Below are 18,320 nucleotides of genomic sequence, written 5' to 3'. Positions count from 1 at the left end.
GCGAAATGAATGAAGACTATCTCATTTTCCTTATTAATACGTAATAGAGTTAGCTTACATTTTCATGAACATGCAAACATTAAAAAGATGGATAAGAAGCAGCAGCTATTTCCTCAAATGCAAAATGTGCACAAATAAAACTTATGTGCCATATTTCCTTCCTTTAAAACGTATTCTCCTTCCAAATGTCCCCATTCAAATTAATATCACCAAAGTCTTTCTATAACCCAAGGTCAAAAACACAGTCATCTCTGACTCTATTCAGCCCCTAATTCCATATTCATTCAGTTTCCAAGTCATTTCTAATTCAGATTCTTTGATCCCTCTGCTCAGTGCTGCTCAGTTCTGAGGGGCATTCCTCCTGCTGAATTAGTGTCCCACTTACCTTTCTTACAGTTACAGAAACATCCCCCCAGAACCTCCAATCTACCCTCATAACAATGCATTTGGCACACTGGGGCGAGACTCAGAATTCCAAAGAGATGTTGATTTTACAGCTCCTGGAACGAAAGTTTCTCGTGATTAAATGGCCTGTGATTCAACATTCTGAAATCTGGCTCCATCTAGCCTCTCTTCCCAAAATCTTACTTCCGTTTACTTTAGTAATTCACCCTCTGCCCAAGCTATCTGGTTCTGGTTGCTGTTCACTTCAAAACTGAGTTCAAGGACCACTCCTCCACAGCCCATCCCTGATGTCTGAAGCTGGAAGTAACCGCCCCTCCTCTGAGATTACGAAACACTCTACCGCACTTCCTGTTTGGAAATTAACACTTAGACTCTATCACAGTTATCTGAGTACATCTTATGTCTCCTATCAACTGTAAACATCTAATATATACATACCTCTGCACCTCCCAAGCATCTAGACCAGATCTTGTACATACTATGAGCTCGAAGAACATTGAATTAACAAATCTTACACTAACGCCTTTACACCAAAGGAGAATACAACTCCATCTGCATTGCTTAGAAAATCTTTAGGTTTAAAGAAAACTAAATTGCATAATACTTTTCAAGTGTTCGACACCAAGTATGACAAAACTAACTTCCTTGAATTTTAGAATTAGAGAATCAGAGGATATAGGAAGAAATGATATTCACTTATCAGTCAAGACAGTTCAGGCAGAAAACATTTGTCTAGTATCAGCCATTGGTCAACTTTACACAGAACACAAACACACAGGCAGCACCAACAGCATTTACCCAGACGCCTTACTTTGCGGTAGACTATCATATTTGGAGAACTCTCCTCTGGGTCAGCAATCCCCACTGCTCTTTGGTCCCCGGATCCCTGAGCCATCCTGGATGTCTTTACGCACACTGAAAAAATAAATGAATGACCATTAAGACATGAGTTATATAAAGAAAGCCTTACAATACAAAGAACTAAGTATCTTTTAGCAGGTGGCACGAAAACAAAACAATGTAATTTCTTATTTTTTCTCATTAATTTAAGCAATGATAAAAAAAAAAGTTAGGGGATGATTGTGGTCTTATCCACACACATTCTTCTAACCCCAAAGCAACATGTTCTTTATTTTCAACCCAAAATCATGCACCGTAGGGGTGATCATATGCCAGTTTTAAATAATTTCCTGAAGACGGATAAAGCCAATCATTTTGATGTTGATTTTGTCTTACCAAAGCTCATTTGCTAATTAATTCTATGCATTAAAATATGAATATTTTATCAAAGAAATGCAAATCAAAACCACAAGAGATACCACTTCATATTCACTAGCATGATTATAACAAAAAAAGAAATCTTAAACAACAGGTATTCAAACAAATACCTGAGCATGAATGTTCTTAGCAACACTATTCACAATAGCAAAAGATGGAAACAACCCAATGTCCAACAATTGGTGAATGAATAAACAAAATATGGTCTATCCCAACAAAGCTATCCAGTGTAAGATATTCTGTTACAGCGGCCTGAATGGACTAAGACAGTCACATATTGTATGGTCCCATTTACATGAAATATCTAGAATAGGTAAATCTATCGAGTCAGAAAGCAGACTGGTGGGCACAGCAGCTGGGGGCAGGAGGGAATGGGTGACTGTTGAATGGCTTTGGGCTCTCCTTTGGGGATGATGAGAACATTTCTGAACTAGATAGACGTGATGGCTGCAAAACATTGTGAGTGTACGAAATGCCACTGCGATGTATGCTTTAAAATAACTGTCTAGCATCAACCATTGGTCAGCCAATGGTTACCAATGTGAATTTTACCTCAATTAAGAAAAAATAAATATTTTTAATCTGACCTTTTTAAAAGCCTGGAAAGATAACAGTGAGACAATGAGAGCATATGGAAATTTTTTAGTAAAGAGACAAGCTCAATTCTTGGTATGACACTATATTTGCTATGTGACCTTGAGCACATTCCATAAACTGTTGGGTTTCCTCTGTTAACTTCCTTTTACGAGAACGTGTTGAATGCCTGCTATGTGTCCAGAACTGTGCTAGGCACCTTCCTCTACACTGCTCTCATCAGTAAAGTGTGAATTCCACCGTGTACTCACAGGTAAGGGTCAAATAAACTGACTCTAAAGAATCGTATAAAGCCATAAAAGTCCTATACAAATGTTACCACTAATCCAGGAGCCTGCCTGGATTATTTGCACAAAATTCATAGACTTTTCATCAAAGAAACTTTATAAATACCATACTTGGCATCAAAGGCCATTTCAATGTAAAATAAAAACTCAGGAAACATTTTATTATAAAATAAGTTGGTACCAAAGGTCATTCCACAAAAACAAATTTGGGCGGAAGATGGGGAAGAGACAGGAATTTGTAATTTATGCTAAGAATTGAATTACCCAAAGTATCCTATTTGCATAATGTTGTTTGCTTTCTTCATCATTTATGAATTAGGATGCATTTTAAAAGTTAGATTACATAAAGAGATAAAGAGCATCATTCTATTATGTCCACCCACTGTAATATCAGTATTTCTATGAATATAGTACCACATGGAAACACTGATTGTTATTCTAATCAGTGGCTTTTAAAGTTAAATGAACAACCCATTGTTTCATTTTTAAACAACTATTTATTTGCCTACTTCTTTGTCTTAACACAGAACATGACAGAGCATGAAAAGCAAAAGTTGAGTCCATTTATGTTTGCTCATTTATCTATGTAAAAGAGCCATTTTGGGCTTCTACTGCTTTATTTTTAAACGAATACTTCCACTTTAATGAGCATATTATCTTCTACCTAGAAAACTGTGTTATAATAGCAAGGATGGAAATGACCTAGAAACAATCGTGTCAGCCCTCCCTTTGCCTTTCCCTGGGCACCTTCCACCCCAAACAGAAACATTTCTGTGTGTGAAGACAGGCTGATGTTCTGGGATCTGGCCTTTAGACTGCGAAGTGAACGCACCAAGTCTCTATGTTAGGAATTTTAGTGAATCTAGAGGGTAGCGGAAAAACTTCTCTTTTTAGTTCGTCTATCAACTCATTTTGAAATCTAGACAAGTCGTCTAACTTTTCTGTGTCTAGAAAGAATCATTTCTAAAATAATGATATAACCACTTCCTAGTCCATATGTCAAGAGATGTTAGAGAGAACTGGATGTGAAACCCACATAGGTAAGGATGCTCTAATTAAATTCATTGACTATACAACCGGGGTTCATGAAATTAAAGGAGTAGATTTTCATTCATTACAACATAGTATAAAATATTTATTTTTAAATGAAGTACAATAGGAATGAAATAGGAGTATCTTAAATGTAGAGGTAGAGAAAAATAAAACCTTCTTCACGTTATTTATATATACTACATATATATACACAGTAAATAATTCAGGGATGTTTATTTTAATATTTGAAGAATGCAAATATTTGTCTGAAAACACGTAACTGCACTTCAGTAGTAAGAAAACATGTTAATATTATTTTCCTATAACGGCTTACAACTAACAAAAGAGAAAAACTGAAATGTGTTAAGATTATGCATTTCACAACATCCAAAAAGAAACAAGATAGTTTAGTGGTTACAAGCTGGACTCTGTCAACAGACAGATGTACATCCAAACCCCAGCTCCACCACTTACTAGCTGTGTGATCTGGGGCAAGCTACTTCACCTCTCTGTGCCTTTGTTTCCTTATCTATCACAAACCACAGTCCTAGCATAGTAGAAAACCCTCTGAACTGGGAGTCCTGGATCCCCCACCTGATCTGCAACTAACTAGCTCTTGGAACCAAGTCAAGCTGCAGCTTCTCTGGACCCCAACTGGACATCAGCTATAAAACCCAGAATCTTTAGTTTTCCTTTCAGCACCAACCTAGAACCTTAGAATTTTAAATTTCTAACTTTCCTTCAAAGACTCGCCAGAATGTTCCGTGCTGCCTCTCCTCTGTCAGCACTGCCTATATCCGAGCCCATCTCTATTCACGACAGTGCTCATGCTAAACTTCCCAGTGAATCACAGAACTGCTGGGGTAGAGCAGCCCCTCCCAGACTCAGCAGCCCCCAACCATGAAGCAATTCCTGTAATACCACCACCCACCACTAGGTGCCGTGGGACCCGACATTTATTCTTGGAGCAAACACACAGAGCGTCCATTCACCAGGCTCCATACTAGGCCCTGGACACAGGAAGATAATCAGACACAGATGCTCTCCTTAAAGTGTTCAGAATCCAGGACGGGTGTCAGACATATCCACAAAACCAGGACGTTGTCACGTGTGGGTGCTCAGTTAGGACAGCACAGAGCAGGAGGTGGTGGCAACTGAGATCAGAGCAGAAGGATGAACGGCGTCTGGGGGCGGCAGAAGAGGCCATTGCAGCCTAGGTGACAACACAGGCATGGCCATCTGAAGCCCCAGAAGTGGTTCGGCCCCGTGCTAGACACCCAGGAGAAAAACATGAAGATGATCTGATCTCACGGAGATTAAGTGGAGACGAGGCGATAATGCGGAGTAGGAAACAACCAGGGTTCGCGCCTATCTGAATTCCTATACTTTGTTTACTGGGCATCTCCTCTACTAGGAAGACAGTTCTGCACAGGTGGAGTCTTTGTCAGTAGGGTTCAGCCCTCTGTCCTTGGCACCTAGAACAGAGCCTGGCACATGGTAAATACTCAAATATTTCTTAATGAATGATAGAACTGGTAAGATTCCACCAACATGCAGTGTACTCATTCTGTAACACTCAACAGGATAAGTAGCCATTAAAACTGCCGAACAAAGAAGGTTCTTTATCAATAAAGACCTATGTATGGAATCGCACACGGAGATTCTCCCCAGGGATTATTGATATGGGCAGGCCCAGAACTCAGGAATGCGCTTTTGGAATCGATGAGCAATTTAGGTAAGAAAGAATACGTGGGAGGATAGAAAGTATAGTGAAGAGAGACCCTGTGAATAACAAAACAATTGAGCATCTATGACTCAAACTCTGATTAGTAAATCTCTGAAAGTCAGGCTTGCAATTTACGCCAAACTTACATTGCATTTGTAGCTTGCAGTTACAACAAATGAGAGCTGTTTTCCTTTGCAACGCCAGCCTCTCTGCAGCACGCAAAGCCTAGGGTCCAGCAGATAACAATGTTGGGCAGAGCAGGTAGGAAGGACCTCAACGCCTTGGAAAAGGAAGGGGCTTTCAAGTCGGAACGGGAATCGCATCTCAGCCCTGGCCACATCAAGGCTGCTGGGTGGCCTCTGGCAGTTGACTCCCTCACCCTAAACTTCCAGCCCTTCACCTGGAAGATGAGCACCCTCTACTCTGCAGGGCTGCTTTAGAAGAGGGAATAAAATAAGTCATGCAAATTCCCTAGCACAGAATGAAGGTAGCAACTGACCAGCGGTTTGTTCTCACCAGTGTTCGGCCAAGTTAAATCCCCAGGCCACCAGGCAGCAGAATCATTGGAGAAACGCTTTCCCCACCTCAGGTCTTCTGACTCAGTGCATCTGCGATGGAGCCAGTTTAACAAGCTCCTCAGGCGATCCTGATGCACAAGGAACAGCCGGACCGCTACAGTTACACTACAACGCCACTAAAATCTGCACCGCATGCAGCTAAAAGCCTGAAAACATCATGCCTGCCACTCTTAGCACTCAGCCCTCAAGTCCCTATTCAGGGAAATATCTCGTAGGGGAGGTAATCAAACCCTGACTGTAATATAGCCTGAATATTTATGCTCCCAAATAAGAATTTCTGTTGATGTTGTTTCCTCTCCTCCATATTATACCAAATTCACATTGTTTGCCTCACCCCATTAAAACCCAATGGATTTTTTCTGACATCAGCAATGTTAAGCACTTCAGAAAAAAAAAATTCATAAGATGTGTGCTAGCTCAGTAGTACAAGCTTGTTTATATAGCTCTAATCTGACTGAGTGGGCAGGAACCTCAAGGGGGAAGAAGGAAGAACAGCTCTAAAAAACAAATAACTCTTTCCGTAAGAGCAGAGTCTGCCAACTTGACATTTCCTATACATTTAAGTTCAGATGCTCAATGACAGAGTGAGCGTCTGTTTCTGGTAATGCACCAAGATCTTAAAGCATGGTCATAGAGTTCAACCCTTAGGGGCCAATTTTGGTGGCAATGCCAGGCACTCAGTATTTTACTGGGACATAATCGCTTGATTATTTCAGGGCTTCAGTGAGAATTCAGTGGTCCCTGAAAGCTGGTCCAAGGACCTGAACCAGAGGAGCAGCTTCAGAATCACCTGGGGGAGATTCTAAAGATACGTGTTCCTGGTTCCCATGCTCCAGAAACTCCTGATCCAGTAGGCCCAGGGTGGTCCCTGGAGATTTATCATTTAAACGTTCCCCAGGTGATTTGGAAGCACAGCCAGGTTTGGGAACCGCTGACCTAGATTCCACGGGGCCGGCTTCCTCCTCACCTGATCCCTTCATCCCGCCCCACGCTGCCGACTGTCTGGGCAGCCATGCTGAGGTGGGCTCTTTTAACTTCCCTTGTATTTAGGCAGAAACTCGAGGAAGCGGATAAAGTAAGGGCCCTGGGGTCAAAGAACTGGCTCTCGATTCTGGCCATGCCGCTAAGTGCTGTGTGACCATGAACAACTTATTGCTATGCTTATTTAGCCTCTCTGAGCCTTGCATTCTTCATCTATAAAATGGAACAAATACTAATCACCTTGTATCGTGGTTCTCAGTCTTGCCTGCTCACTGGAATCACCCGGGCGGTGCTTCACAGCGCTGTAACAAGAGGATGTTATTATTCCCACTCTGCAGATGAGAATAGTGAGGCTCCAGGACTTAAGCAACTTTCCCAAAGTAACACAACTTGTCAGCCAAGAAACTAAGATTCAAACTCAGGATTGACTCCAATGCCCACAGACTTTTCAACATGTCAGTCTTGGTCTCCAGTGAAATCACCTATATAAAGTATTTAAAACAAAATTTTGTAAATATACAAAATTTAAGTATATATTTATAAATATAAAATATTTATCACTTACATCAAGTACTTAGCAGTACCTATAACTGGTACATATTAGGTCCTCAACTACTTTGTGGTTCCTTCCTTCTACTTCCTAGCGTATAAGTTGACTTCCCCATACCAATCCTACCTAATGGCATATAAATAAATACAATTTTCTCTAAGTTGCCACAGCTGCCTGACAGCCTAAACAAACTAATCTACCAAAGCTGCTCATAAAGAAAAATATTTTTGCATTCCATATATTAAATGAAAGTCCTAAACAATTGAGCTAGGAGGGAGAAATAGAAAGTTCTTCACATAATAAGATGTGCTTGGCCATGTGATGTTCCGCACGGTCCTATTACTGCAATGGCTGCTCCAAGTTCAGGTCCACCCAGGCATCCTCTCTTACCAGGACCTTGAAGTCTACACTGCTCTGGACACCCCCATACCCCACCAACTCCTCCTGCTTTGGAACTCTTCTTCTGTAAACAGTATGGCATAATGTCCTTCCACCTCCTCTCTGAACTTTGATCTCCTGTGACCTTAATGGAAACCTGGCTTCCCCCAGGGACATCCCTTCTTCTAGAGCCCAGCTGTCCTCACCCCATATATCTCAAGGCCAGGAAGTAATGTAAGCATCCTCCTGGCTCTCACTGCTGATTCAAATGATCTCCCTCTTGTCTTCCTACACTAATTCCTGCTCTTGTGACACTCAGACCATCTGGCTATGCCACCTTCTACCCATCCTCACAGCTGTCTCCTACCTCCCTCCTGTTAAGTCTTTTTATTTCCTGAAGCTTCCAGCTTCCAGTTCTCAGAGGTTTTCTCCAACCCTTAGTCAATCTCAGTGACCTTAACATTAGCATCAAAGACCTATCTAAAAAGCTGGTTTCTCTGTTCTTTTGTTTCCTCACCTGAACCCTTTTCCTCCATCCCTCCTCCTCAGCCACCGTTTCACATGGCCACATGCTGAACCTCCTCGTCATCACTGGTGACCGTACCACCTCGAATCCCAGTACAAACATCCCCCACTCCGTCCACCTTCCCTCTTTCCAGCTCACTAATCTACATTCACTGCAAGTGTTCTTCACACTTACTTAGACATTCAACCCATTTCAACCTACAACTTTTTTACTGTCCATTACTACTCCTCTCTCTGCCTTCACTTTCTTCTCTCACTGGCTCCATCATTATAATCACTCATAGTCACTTCCTTGCAAACATTCTCAACTCCCTCCCCTCCTCTTCCTGTGTCATATTTCCTGGCAAAACTTCAACACTGATGGAATCCAAATGTCCACCACACAATATCCACACAATATCTGAATATCAAGCCAACATCCAAGTAGGTGAACACTCTGTGGTAGGGAGGAAACACACGACCAGGTTGACTAGTTGCATTTTAAATTCATGAGCACAAACTTTAAATGAGTAGTAAACACTGCCCAGCCAACCTAAAACGTTTTCCTGCTAAGTTTGCTTTCTCCCTTTCTGATCAGCTCCTTGTTCAAGCTTCACACAGTCTCAGTTGATGGGCTCACATCAAAATTCACTGAAGAAATGGAAGCCAGCAGAAGACAAGTCTCTCGTCTTGAGACCCCCTCACCTAAACCCCCATGTTCTTTGTCTTCCCCTCACTGCAATAAGGGAAGTTTTGCTGAATTTACTAAAGGGAAGTTGCTCCACTTTTGCCCTTAATTGGAAGGTTATAGAACATTGCTTGTCACTCATACCCTATCACCACACCAACAGGGCTCCAATATAATTACAGTGGATTATAGCTGAAAGACCTCCAAAACGCAGACTCTCGGAGGGGCACTTATGGAAATCTAAAGTCAAGGGAGGAGACAAAAACAAGAACACTAGGGAAAAATGAAGCTTCCGGCACCTATAGCTACAGCAAACATTCAGCACGACCCAACTGCCAGTCAAATTAAAATAAAACCTCACACTAAAGACCTACTTACCTCAGTTCCCATTACCTGATACATCCTGTTTGGCTTTCAACAAAAAATTACAAGGCACGCTAAGAGGCAAGAAAAACACCACAGTCTGAAGAGACAAGCAGTCATCAGAACCAGACTCCAATATGACACAGATGTTGAGATTATCAGAAAGGAAATTTAAAATAACTATGATTAAATATGTTAAGGGTTCAAATGGAAAAAGTAGATGGTAATGAAAACACAGAGACAGAAACTCTTTTTTAAAAAAAAAAAACCCTTAAAAAAGGAAATGCTAAAAGTCAAAAACACTACCAAATGAATTTTTGATGGGCTCACTGGTAGACTCAAATTGGCCAAGGAGAGCATCAGTGAACTTGAAGGTCAATAGAAACTTCCCAAACTGAAAAAGAGAAAGAAAAAGAATTTTTTTAAAATGAAACAGAACACGCAAGAACTATGGTAGAATATCAAAAATGTAACGTAAGTGTAACTGGAATACTAGAAGGAGAAGAAAAAGAAAAAAAATAGAGAAAATATTTGAAGGAATAATAGCTGACAACTTTCCAAAGTTAACGACAGACACCAAACCACAGGTCCAGGAAGATCAAAAACACCAATGAGGATTAAAAAAACAAACAGAGAAAAACCCACTAGACCTAGGCATCTCATATTAAAACTGCAGAAAATCAAAAATAAGGAGAAAATCTTGAAAGAAACCAAAGGGAGAAAGCTTACTATAGGAGAACAAGGATAAGAATTATAGAGGCTTCTCATCAGAAATCAAACAAACAAGAGACAGGAGTGAATTACATAAAATGCTGCAAGAAAAACACCCCAGCCTACAATGCTATATCCAGTGAAATTATCCTTCAAAAGTGAAGGAAAAATAAAGACTTTCTCAGACAAACAGAAACTGAGTCAGTTTATCACCAGCAGACTTGCCCTGCAAGAAATGCTAAAAGTTCTTCAGGCACAGGAACATTATATAGTTCAGAATCTTGGATCTGTAAAAATAGTAGGCAAGCACCAAGGAAATAAATAAAGAAGACATAAATAAATAAATAGAGGAAAATAAGAAATAAAGGGAAAATAAAATCTTTTATTTTCTTATTCTTAATTGATCTAAGAGAAAGGAGTAAGACTCTTTTGAACAATGTTCATGGGATAGAAAAAAAATATTCTAAAAAAGACTAGCACATCAATGCCTAACATAGAGTTCTGGAAGAGCCCTTGACAATCAGCTAGGTCAAAGGTTGGCACACTAGGGCCCATGGGACAAATCAATCCTGCTGCTTGTTTTTGTACGGTCTGAGAGCTAAGAATGTTCTTCACATATTCGGTTAGCTAAAAAAAAGTTAAAAGAAGAATATTTTATGACACATGAAAACTGTATAAAAATCAAATTTCTGTGTCCACAAAGTTTTATTTAAACACCCGTTTGTTTACTTAGTGTATATGACTGCTTTTGTGCTACAATGGCAGAGTTGGGTAGCTGCGACAGAGACCATGTGGCCCACAAAGTTCAAAATGTTTACTATTTGTTCATTTACCTAAAAAATTTTCTGCTCCCTGAACAAGCCAAATCACTTAATTTTTCAGAAGATGAAACCAAGGCCTGGGGAGATCAACTTGTAATCTAATGTCATCTTGCTGGTCAGTAAGAGCCAGCATCAGAACTTGGGTCCTCAGATTCCAAATGCCTTTCCTCTCACTTACATTTTGTAAGAATGGATTCTAAGATTCTGGTGTCTAATATGTCTGAGTGCAGAGACTGCAGAAGTAACATTTATTATTCTCTTATTTCACATGAAAGGTTGTATGACTGCTAGAGAAGAAGTAGGAGTGACAGAGAAGCTTTGCCAATTTTTATACTCAAGAAGGGGATGACTAAGAGATGATGACAATGATGCGTTCCCAGGGGACCCAGGAAGAAAAGCACTCCTATTGGCTTTTTTTTAAAGAATGTCAGTTTTATTCCTTGAGATTTTGTTGTTTTCTTTCTTCTTCTTTTTTTTAAAAGAATAGGTAAAATCAGTATCTTTTTACCCTGAAACTAGGCATTTAAATATCAGGAGCATCTCTTGTCTGACTCCATAATGCATACACTTGGAGCAGCAATAGCGGGCTTTTCTTTTTCTGAAGATACCAACAGTTAACAAAAGAAACATCTATTCATAATGCTTACCAGGAAGAAGCAATACGGGTCAAAGAAATAACAATTGAACAGGTTTCTGCGGCTTTGTTTGTTACAGTTTTACTCACATTATGTAGATGGAAGACAAAAATAGTACATTTAGGATGTGCCACTTCCTACAACGAGGGTCTACCTTTTAACAGAACAACCCTCAAGAATAACTAGAAAAGCTGGATAAAGTTTTCAAAAAAGGAGAGCTCCTAAGGCAATGAAGGTACATGGGACCAAGACCCAAGAGAAAAGGGAAGTTGAGAGAGGAGCCTGACATTCTACACAACTATTGCTTTAAGCATTCAGTCAAATTCAACATCTATTCACAAAAATACTCTTAAATTTTGAATATAAGGGATCTTGCTTAATATGATAAAGGATATTTACAAAACACAGCAACCATAATATTTAATAGTCACACTTTGAAAACTTTCCCACTGAAATTAGGAATGAGACAAGGACACCTGCTATGACCACTTCTATTCACTATTATATTGGAGGTCTTAGCCAATGCAACAGGCAAGAAAAAGAAATAAAAGGCACAATGATTGCAAAGGAAAAAGTGAAAACTGTTTTGCAGGTAATGTAATTATGTACATGGAAAATCCATAACAATCTACACAGAACTATTAGAATTAACAAGTGAATTTAGTAAGGTCACTGGAGACAAGGTCAATACTTAAACATCAATTGTACGTCTATATACCCACAACAAACAACCAGAAAATGATGTTTCTAAAAGATATCACTTATAATAGCATCAAATAACTTCACATACTGGGACTATATCTAAAGAAAGATGTGCAATATCCATATAACAGAGAGAGATACAAAACACTAACAGAAATGAAAGATCTAAATAAATGAAGGGATATACCATATTAATGAATTGAAATAGTCAGCATTCTTAAGACATTAACTTACTCCCAATTTGTGCTAGAGATTTAATGTAGTTCCAATCAAAATCCCATCAAAAGATGATTTTAAAATTTGTATAGTAATGCAAATGGCTAAGAATAACCAAGCTACGTTTAAATAAGAACAAAGCTGGAGGACAGACACTCCTAGATATCAAGACTTACTATTAAGCTGTGTTAATTAAGACAATGTGGTATCAGTATAAGAACAGGCAAACAGAACAACAGAAGGGGCTAGAAAGTAGAGAGAGACACTCATATAAATGATCACCTGATTTATAACAAAGGCGATATTTCAAAGCAGTGGAAAAGAGAAGGCTTTTCAGTAAGTATTTCTGGGTTAACTGGATATACATATGGGAGACAAAATACATATGGATCTCCTTCTTATGCGATAGACAAAAATCAGCCTCAGATGGATTTTTTACCTAAAGATAAAAGGCAAAATAATAGGGCTTCTATAAATTAAAATGGGAGAATAGCTTCATGACCTTGGAGTAGGCAAAAATTTCTTAAGCAGCCACAGAAAACAATAACCATAAAGGAAGAGATTGATAAATTGGATTCCATTAAAAGTAAGATCTCTTATTCCTCAAAACAGAGTCAAATGGCACGCCACAGAATAGGAAAAGATATTTTAAATACATATGACTAGTAAAAATATTTGTATTCAGAATGTGTTTCAAAAAAAGAAAACTCCTAAAAATCAATAAGAAAAAGACAATTCAACTGGAAAACAGGCAGTAAACTTGGACAAGGACTATGAAACATTAAATAAAGTCACAAAAAATATTAAAAAGGCACAACATCATTAGTCATGAGAGCAAAACAAAACCACAGTGAAACACCACTACACACCCACCATAATGGCTAAAATGCAAAAGTTTGACAATCCTAAGTGTTGACAGGTATGTAGAGAAACTGAAACACTCCTAAACTAATGATAGGAGTATAAATTGGTACAACCACTTAGGAAAACTCTTTGTAAGAACGTACTAAAGTTTTGAACATATGTATACCCCAGCAATCCAGTCTTAGGTGTATACCAAATGGAAATGCATTCATATGTACCCCAAAAGACAAAAAAAATTTATAGCAGCATTATTTATAGTAGCCCTAAACTGGAAATGTCCAAAATGCCCATCAACAGTAGATGAACAGTTTGTGAAATATTATGAAGTGGATTGCTATACAGCAATAAAATTGAATAAACTACTGGTACACATCACCACATGGATGAATCTCTCAACACTGTGCCTAAGAAGCCACAAAAAAAGAGTGTATACATATACATATAACTCCATATATATTTCAAAAATGAGAATGCTATAGTGTCATAAATTGGGTTAGAGGTTACCACCCAGGGAAGAGGGGTAAGTAGTTACTGGGAGGGTGCATGAGGTGGTTTCTGGGGAAATGGTAACATTCTATCTCTTGATCTGGGAGTGAGATCGTGGATGTAGTATTTACTGTTTGAAAATTCATTGAGCAATGATTTGTGTATTTTTCTATAAATATGTTACACAACAGAATTATAGGTTTTAAAAAAGAATAGTGCAAATATTCTGAGAGAAGGATACAGCACCTCTGGTTTTCAAAGTGGCACTTGAGTCATGTCAGGTACAGCCATGCAAAAAGTGATATAACTGCAGGGGTATGGTTGCAGGACGCCACTATATACTATGCAGTAGGCATAGACCAGGAGCAATAATCATTGAACAAGAGCTGGTAGAGAAGTGAAACAAGATTAGAAACATACAATTGAAGGAATGTTTCACATTTATCCACAAGCTTTATTTTGGATAATGAAAATCTTCCAACTCTTACAAAGCATCTCAGAATTCTCAGAGTGGTTGCAATACCCTGCATTGGTTCTTAATAACTGTCTCTGCCCAGCACATAAAACCCAAAGTCCTTCAGCCAGTTTAGAAGATTGAGGCAGTTACTGTTTCTTGTTGCCTAGGATATTTTTTGCTATCAAATTTGCTTCTTCTGATAGGGAAGGGTGGGCTTGTGAACTATCCTGGCCAGAGTATGGTGTATCACTGGACACACTGATTGCATCAAGGTAGACATGTGACTCTAATTAGGATCAGTCAGAGTCCTTCCCTGAGACTGAAATCAGGACACTAGAAGAAAGTGGTCCCTTTCCCTATGAGGGACTCTATTCAAAGGGTGTGATGGTAGGGATATTAGTGACCATCTTCTTTTTCTCTAGTGTCACAGAAGATAGACATCAAGACAATAAAGTATCAAGTAAGAGTGCTGAAAATATCACTTAAGTCCCTGGATCCAGCCATGCCTGAATTCCCAGATATATGAGTCAGATGAATTCCTTTCTCCCTAGGATGGTTTGAATTTTGCTTTAGTTCAGTTGTTTTGGTTTCTGTTTACATCCAAAAGAGCCCTGAATCACCATTATCCTCATCACCATCATCATATATATGTGGCATTCAACTCCCTCAATAGACTGACCCCAATTTGCATTTCTAGTCTTGTCAGTCACTGTTCATCTTCATATGACCAATCTCAACCACCAAGGAAACTTTCCCCAACCAAGAATTCCCAATAAGTAAACTTGAACTTAAACTAATCTACTTCCAAATACACTTTTGATAGCCAACGGGTCATTCCTGTTAGGATAATTAGAAAACATAAGAAACTGGGGATTCAAAAATGATTTTTTAAAGTCGGGGGGGGGGGGTTGTAAGGCAGATAGCAGTCAGGGGAAGCGGTTTCTGCAGAGAAGCTTTGGAAAGCTAAAGGAAGCCAAAGAAATGAAAACTTGGAATTGACAGCATATGCTTTGGCATGAAGCTAAATACCCTATGCATTGGGGTGAGATATCTGAGAACTTCCTCATCAGTCATGCCAAGCAAGTTCAATTAAGTTTATCCCAAGATTTATCCACTTTATCCTTGAGCCACAGGAAGATCCGGGAGTCAGTGGTCAACCTCTCAGTCTGAAAGTCTAAGAGGCATTGAACATTGGGACAGAGAGCCGGACACAGCCCGGGGGAATGCCCGTTTGCATGGCAATTGTGCACTGACTGTGAGAAAGCAAAACCACTTAGAAGCATTTCTCTGCAGGGGAAAATAGAACTAACTAGAAATTCATTGTTATACAGCCTGTATGACCAACATGAGGTGAGGAAAATGCCACTCATACTCCATTTTGTTTTCTCATTTACTTTCAGTAAATATAAATATTTATTAAACAGTTTTGCTTACAACCCAGATTTCCCCTATCCCTGTTCCCTCTTAAATTTTAAGTTCATCAACAGGGGCTTCTCCAGCCTGAAAAGTTGTAAGGACTTGACTCTCAGTAAGGGGGTATCAAAATTTCTTTACACACTTTGTCACCTCTCTCCTTTTACTCACACTGCAATGCCTTAAGCACACCCTTGCCCCCTGCCCCATCTCTGCAGGTCCAAACCCATTGGTGCTCCAATGTCCAATTCATCCACTCAACCTCTTTAACGAAACCCCTCCATGGGAAGCAATCCCTCCCCCATTCCACTTACATGTGCCTGTCTTACCACATTCTGGTTCTCCATCTTTTTTCCCCCACAGAATTGTAAACTTCTTGAAAACAGAAGCCATATCTGATTAAACATCATCTAGAAAAGGGTCTTTGGTAGTGGGAATTCCAGCTGATAGGGACAAGGAGGGCAAGGACCAGGGAAGAACAGTGGAGACGTCAGACCAACTGTGACCTGGATGGGGAGACCCCTTCTCCCTCCCCCCTCACCTCTCCACTAAGAGTTGACTAAGCCAGAGATTTCCAGGAACACTCTCTCTTTCAGTAACGCCCTCAAAGCAATCACAATTTCTCAGCCCTATTCTGCACCTAGGAGAATGCAGATCCATAGAGTTAAGTTACTTTGTCTAATGTCACATATCCCTGGCTATGGACAGAAACCAGCAGCCAAGCCCCTAAACTATCTGCCACACTGAAAGTTAAAGTGACTTCCCCTAAAAAAAAAAAAAAAAAATCTAAAATACAATCAATAAATTTATTCTTTGTAAATGCACCTTTTCTATTTTGACCAGCTGCTGAATCAGTCCTTGTTTTAGGATGTATGGTCAGCAAAATGATATAATGGCATCTTCCTGCTTGGTTTGGAATCCGAAGGCAGAAGCACTTACATAGCAGCTTAAGGGGGAAATACACAGGACATTTTTAAAAGTTGTCTTTCTTCTGGAAAGGTCACAAAGAGAACAAACATGGCCAGCTCAAACAAGTCTTTGGTTTGGATGGGTCAGAGTAGATCTATATATTTTTCTAATTGGAATCAGTTGCTAATGATTAAAAATGGATGGCCGCACCAGGGCTTCCTGAACAGCACATCCCCTTTGCTTTACCACAGTCCTCACTGGTCCCTAATGCTTCCCGACCCTTGGGGTCCAGTGCCAGACACCATTCATCATCACACATGGGTGGCTGTTTTGCCTTCAGAAAAAGGAAAGTGTCATTTGGTACTCATGTCTCTATCAAAAACGGGTCAGAGGGCCCCATGTTTTAAGAAAAATGGTTTCTTACACTGAAAGCAAAAAACAATTGGTTTAACCACCCACCATTATCAACACCTCTCACCTGAAAAGCCTGCTGTTCTCCCTCTCGTCATGTATGAAATTTCTACCTAGTTCCCAAAGCCTGTCCCTTCCAGGTCTGAATATACAACGTCCTCTCTCTGAACTGAGCTGTACTTACTGTCTTCGTCATCTATTTACTACCTAATCTGACATAAAATTCCATGCATTCTTTGCCTAAACAATCACTTAAAATGCTTTACTGTTAATTTTCTATTTATTTCTAACATCTCTCCAAGACTAGTGAAATGATCTCTAGGATAGGGTCTCTGTTTATCCCCCTCCTTGTGACATATCAGAGACTTGGGACGTTAGGGTCAGATAAGAACTGAGTTGAACTCTTGGCTTCTCTACTCAATAACTTTCTGACCCAGGGAAAGTGGCTGAACCTCTTTTTCAGCTTCAGTTCCCTCATCTGTGAAATAGAAGTAATACCACCTAATGCTCGTTAAACGGCTTTGCTCTACAGAAAGCTTTACAAGTGTTGACTGTTATTTCGTACGATCACCACCCCTATATGACAGATTCATAGCTGGGTAACTTTTTGTTTTGGAAACCAATTTTTTCTCCGGCATTTACTAAATGTGTGGGCTTGTGCTGGGGGCAGGATAAAATTATGGTTTAAAAAAAAAGACCACAGCCCAGTGAGAGAGACAAACATTGATGTATAATTACACACTAGCATGAGAGCCTCATTGTATCATGGATCCAAGGTAGATCTAGCCAGGCAAAAATCAAGGAAACAATAAGAATGGGGGTTATAACCATTCACATCCTGCATCCACACTTGGCACTAGTCCATGTACCTGGACCTGGACCAGTCTATCTACCTGCACCCACACCTGAACATGCATCCTCACTTGCACTACTCCATGCACCTGCACCCAGACCAGGCCATGCATCCACACTCAGACCAGCCCACGCACCTGCACCCAGACCAATCCATGCATCCACACCCAGACCAGTCCACGTACCTGCACCCAGACCAGTCCATGCATCCACACTCAGATCAGTCCATGCACCTGCACCCAGACCAATCCATGCATCCACACTCAGACCAGTCCACGTACCTGCACCCAGACCAATCCATGCCTCCACACCCAGACCAGTCCACGTACCTGCACTCAGACCAGTCCATGCCTCCACACTCAGACCAGTCCATGCACCTGCACCAAGACCAGTCCATGCATCCACACCCAGACCAGTCCATGTACCTGCACCCAGACCAGTCCATGCACCTGCACCCAGACCAGTCCATGCATCCACAC

General features: G+C 40.1%; 1 protein-coding gene across 14 annotated transcripts in view; it reads right to left on the bottom strand.

Annotated features, from left to right (window-relative positions):
* RGS6 (regulator of G protein signaling 6) overlaps positions 1 to 18,320 on the bottom strand; it is a 573,259-nt gene that overhangs the window by 508,368 nt on the left and 46,571 nt on the right. For 13 of the 14 annotated variants that reach the window (XR_006886380.1, XR_006886381.1, XR_006886382.1 and 10 more), the window contains exon 2: positions 1,217 to 1,320. Coding sequence is in view for 10 of the 14 variants with exons in the window: in XM_046647776.1 (XP_046503732.1) it covers positions 1,217 to 1,300 (84 nt within the window). In the remaining 4 variants the exon portion in view is untranslated. Of the gene's footprint in view, positions 1 to 1,216; positions 1,321 to 18,320 lie in introns of those variants that run through there. The other variant, XM_046647772.1, reaches the window with a different exon arrangement.

This window comes from Equus quagga, chromosome 20 (genome assembly GCF_021613505.1).
Source record: "Equus quagga isolate Etosha38 chromosome 20, UCLA_HA_Equagga_1.0, whole genome shotgun sequence".
Classification (NCBI taxonomy): domain Eukaryota; kingdom Metazoa; phylum Chordata; class Mammalia; order Perissodactyla; family Equidae; genus Equus; species Equus quagga.
This window is presented reverse-complemented; position numbering and strand designations above follow the sequence as displayed.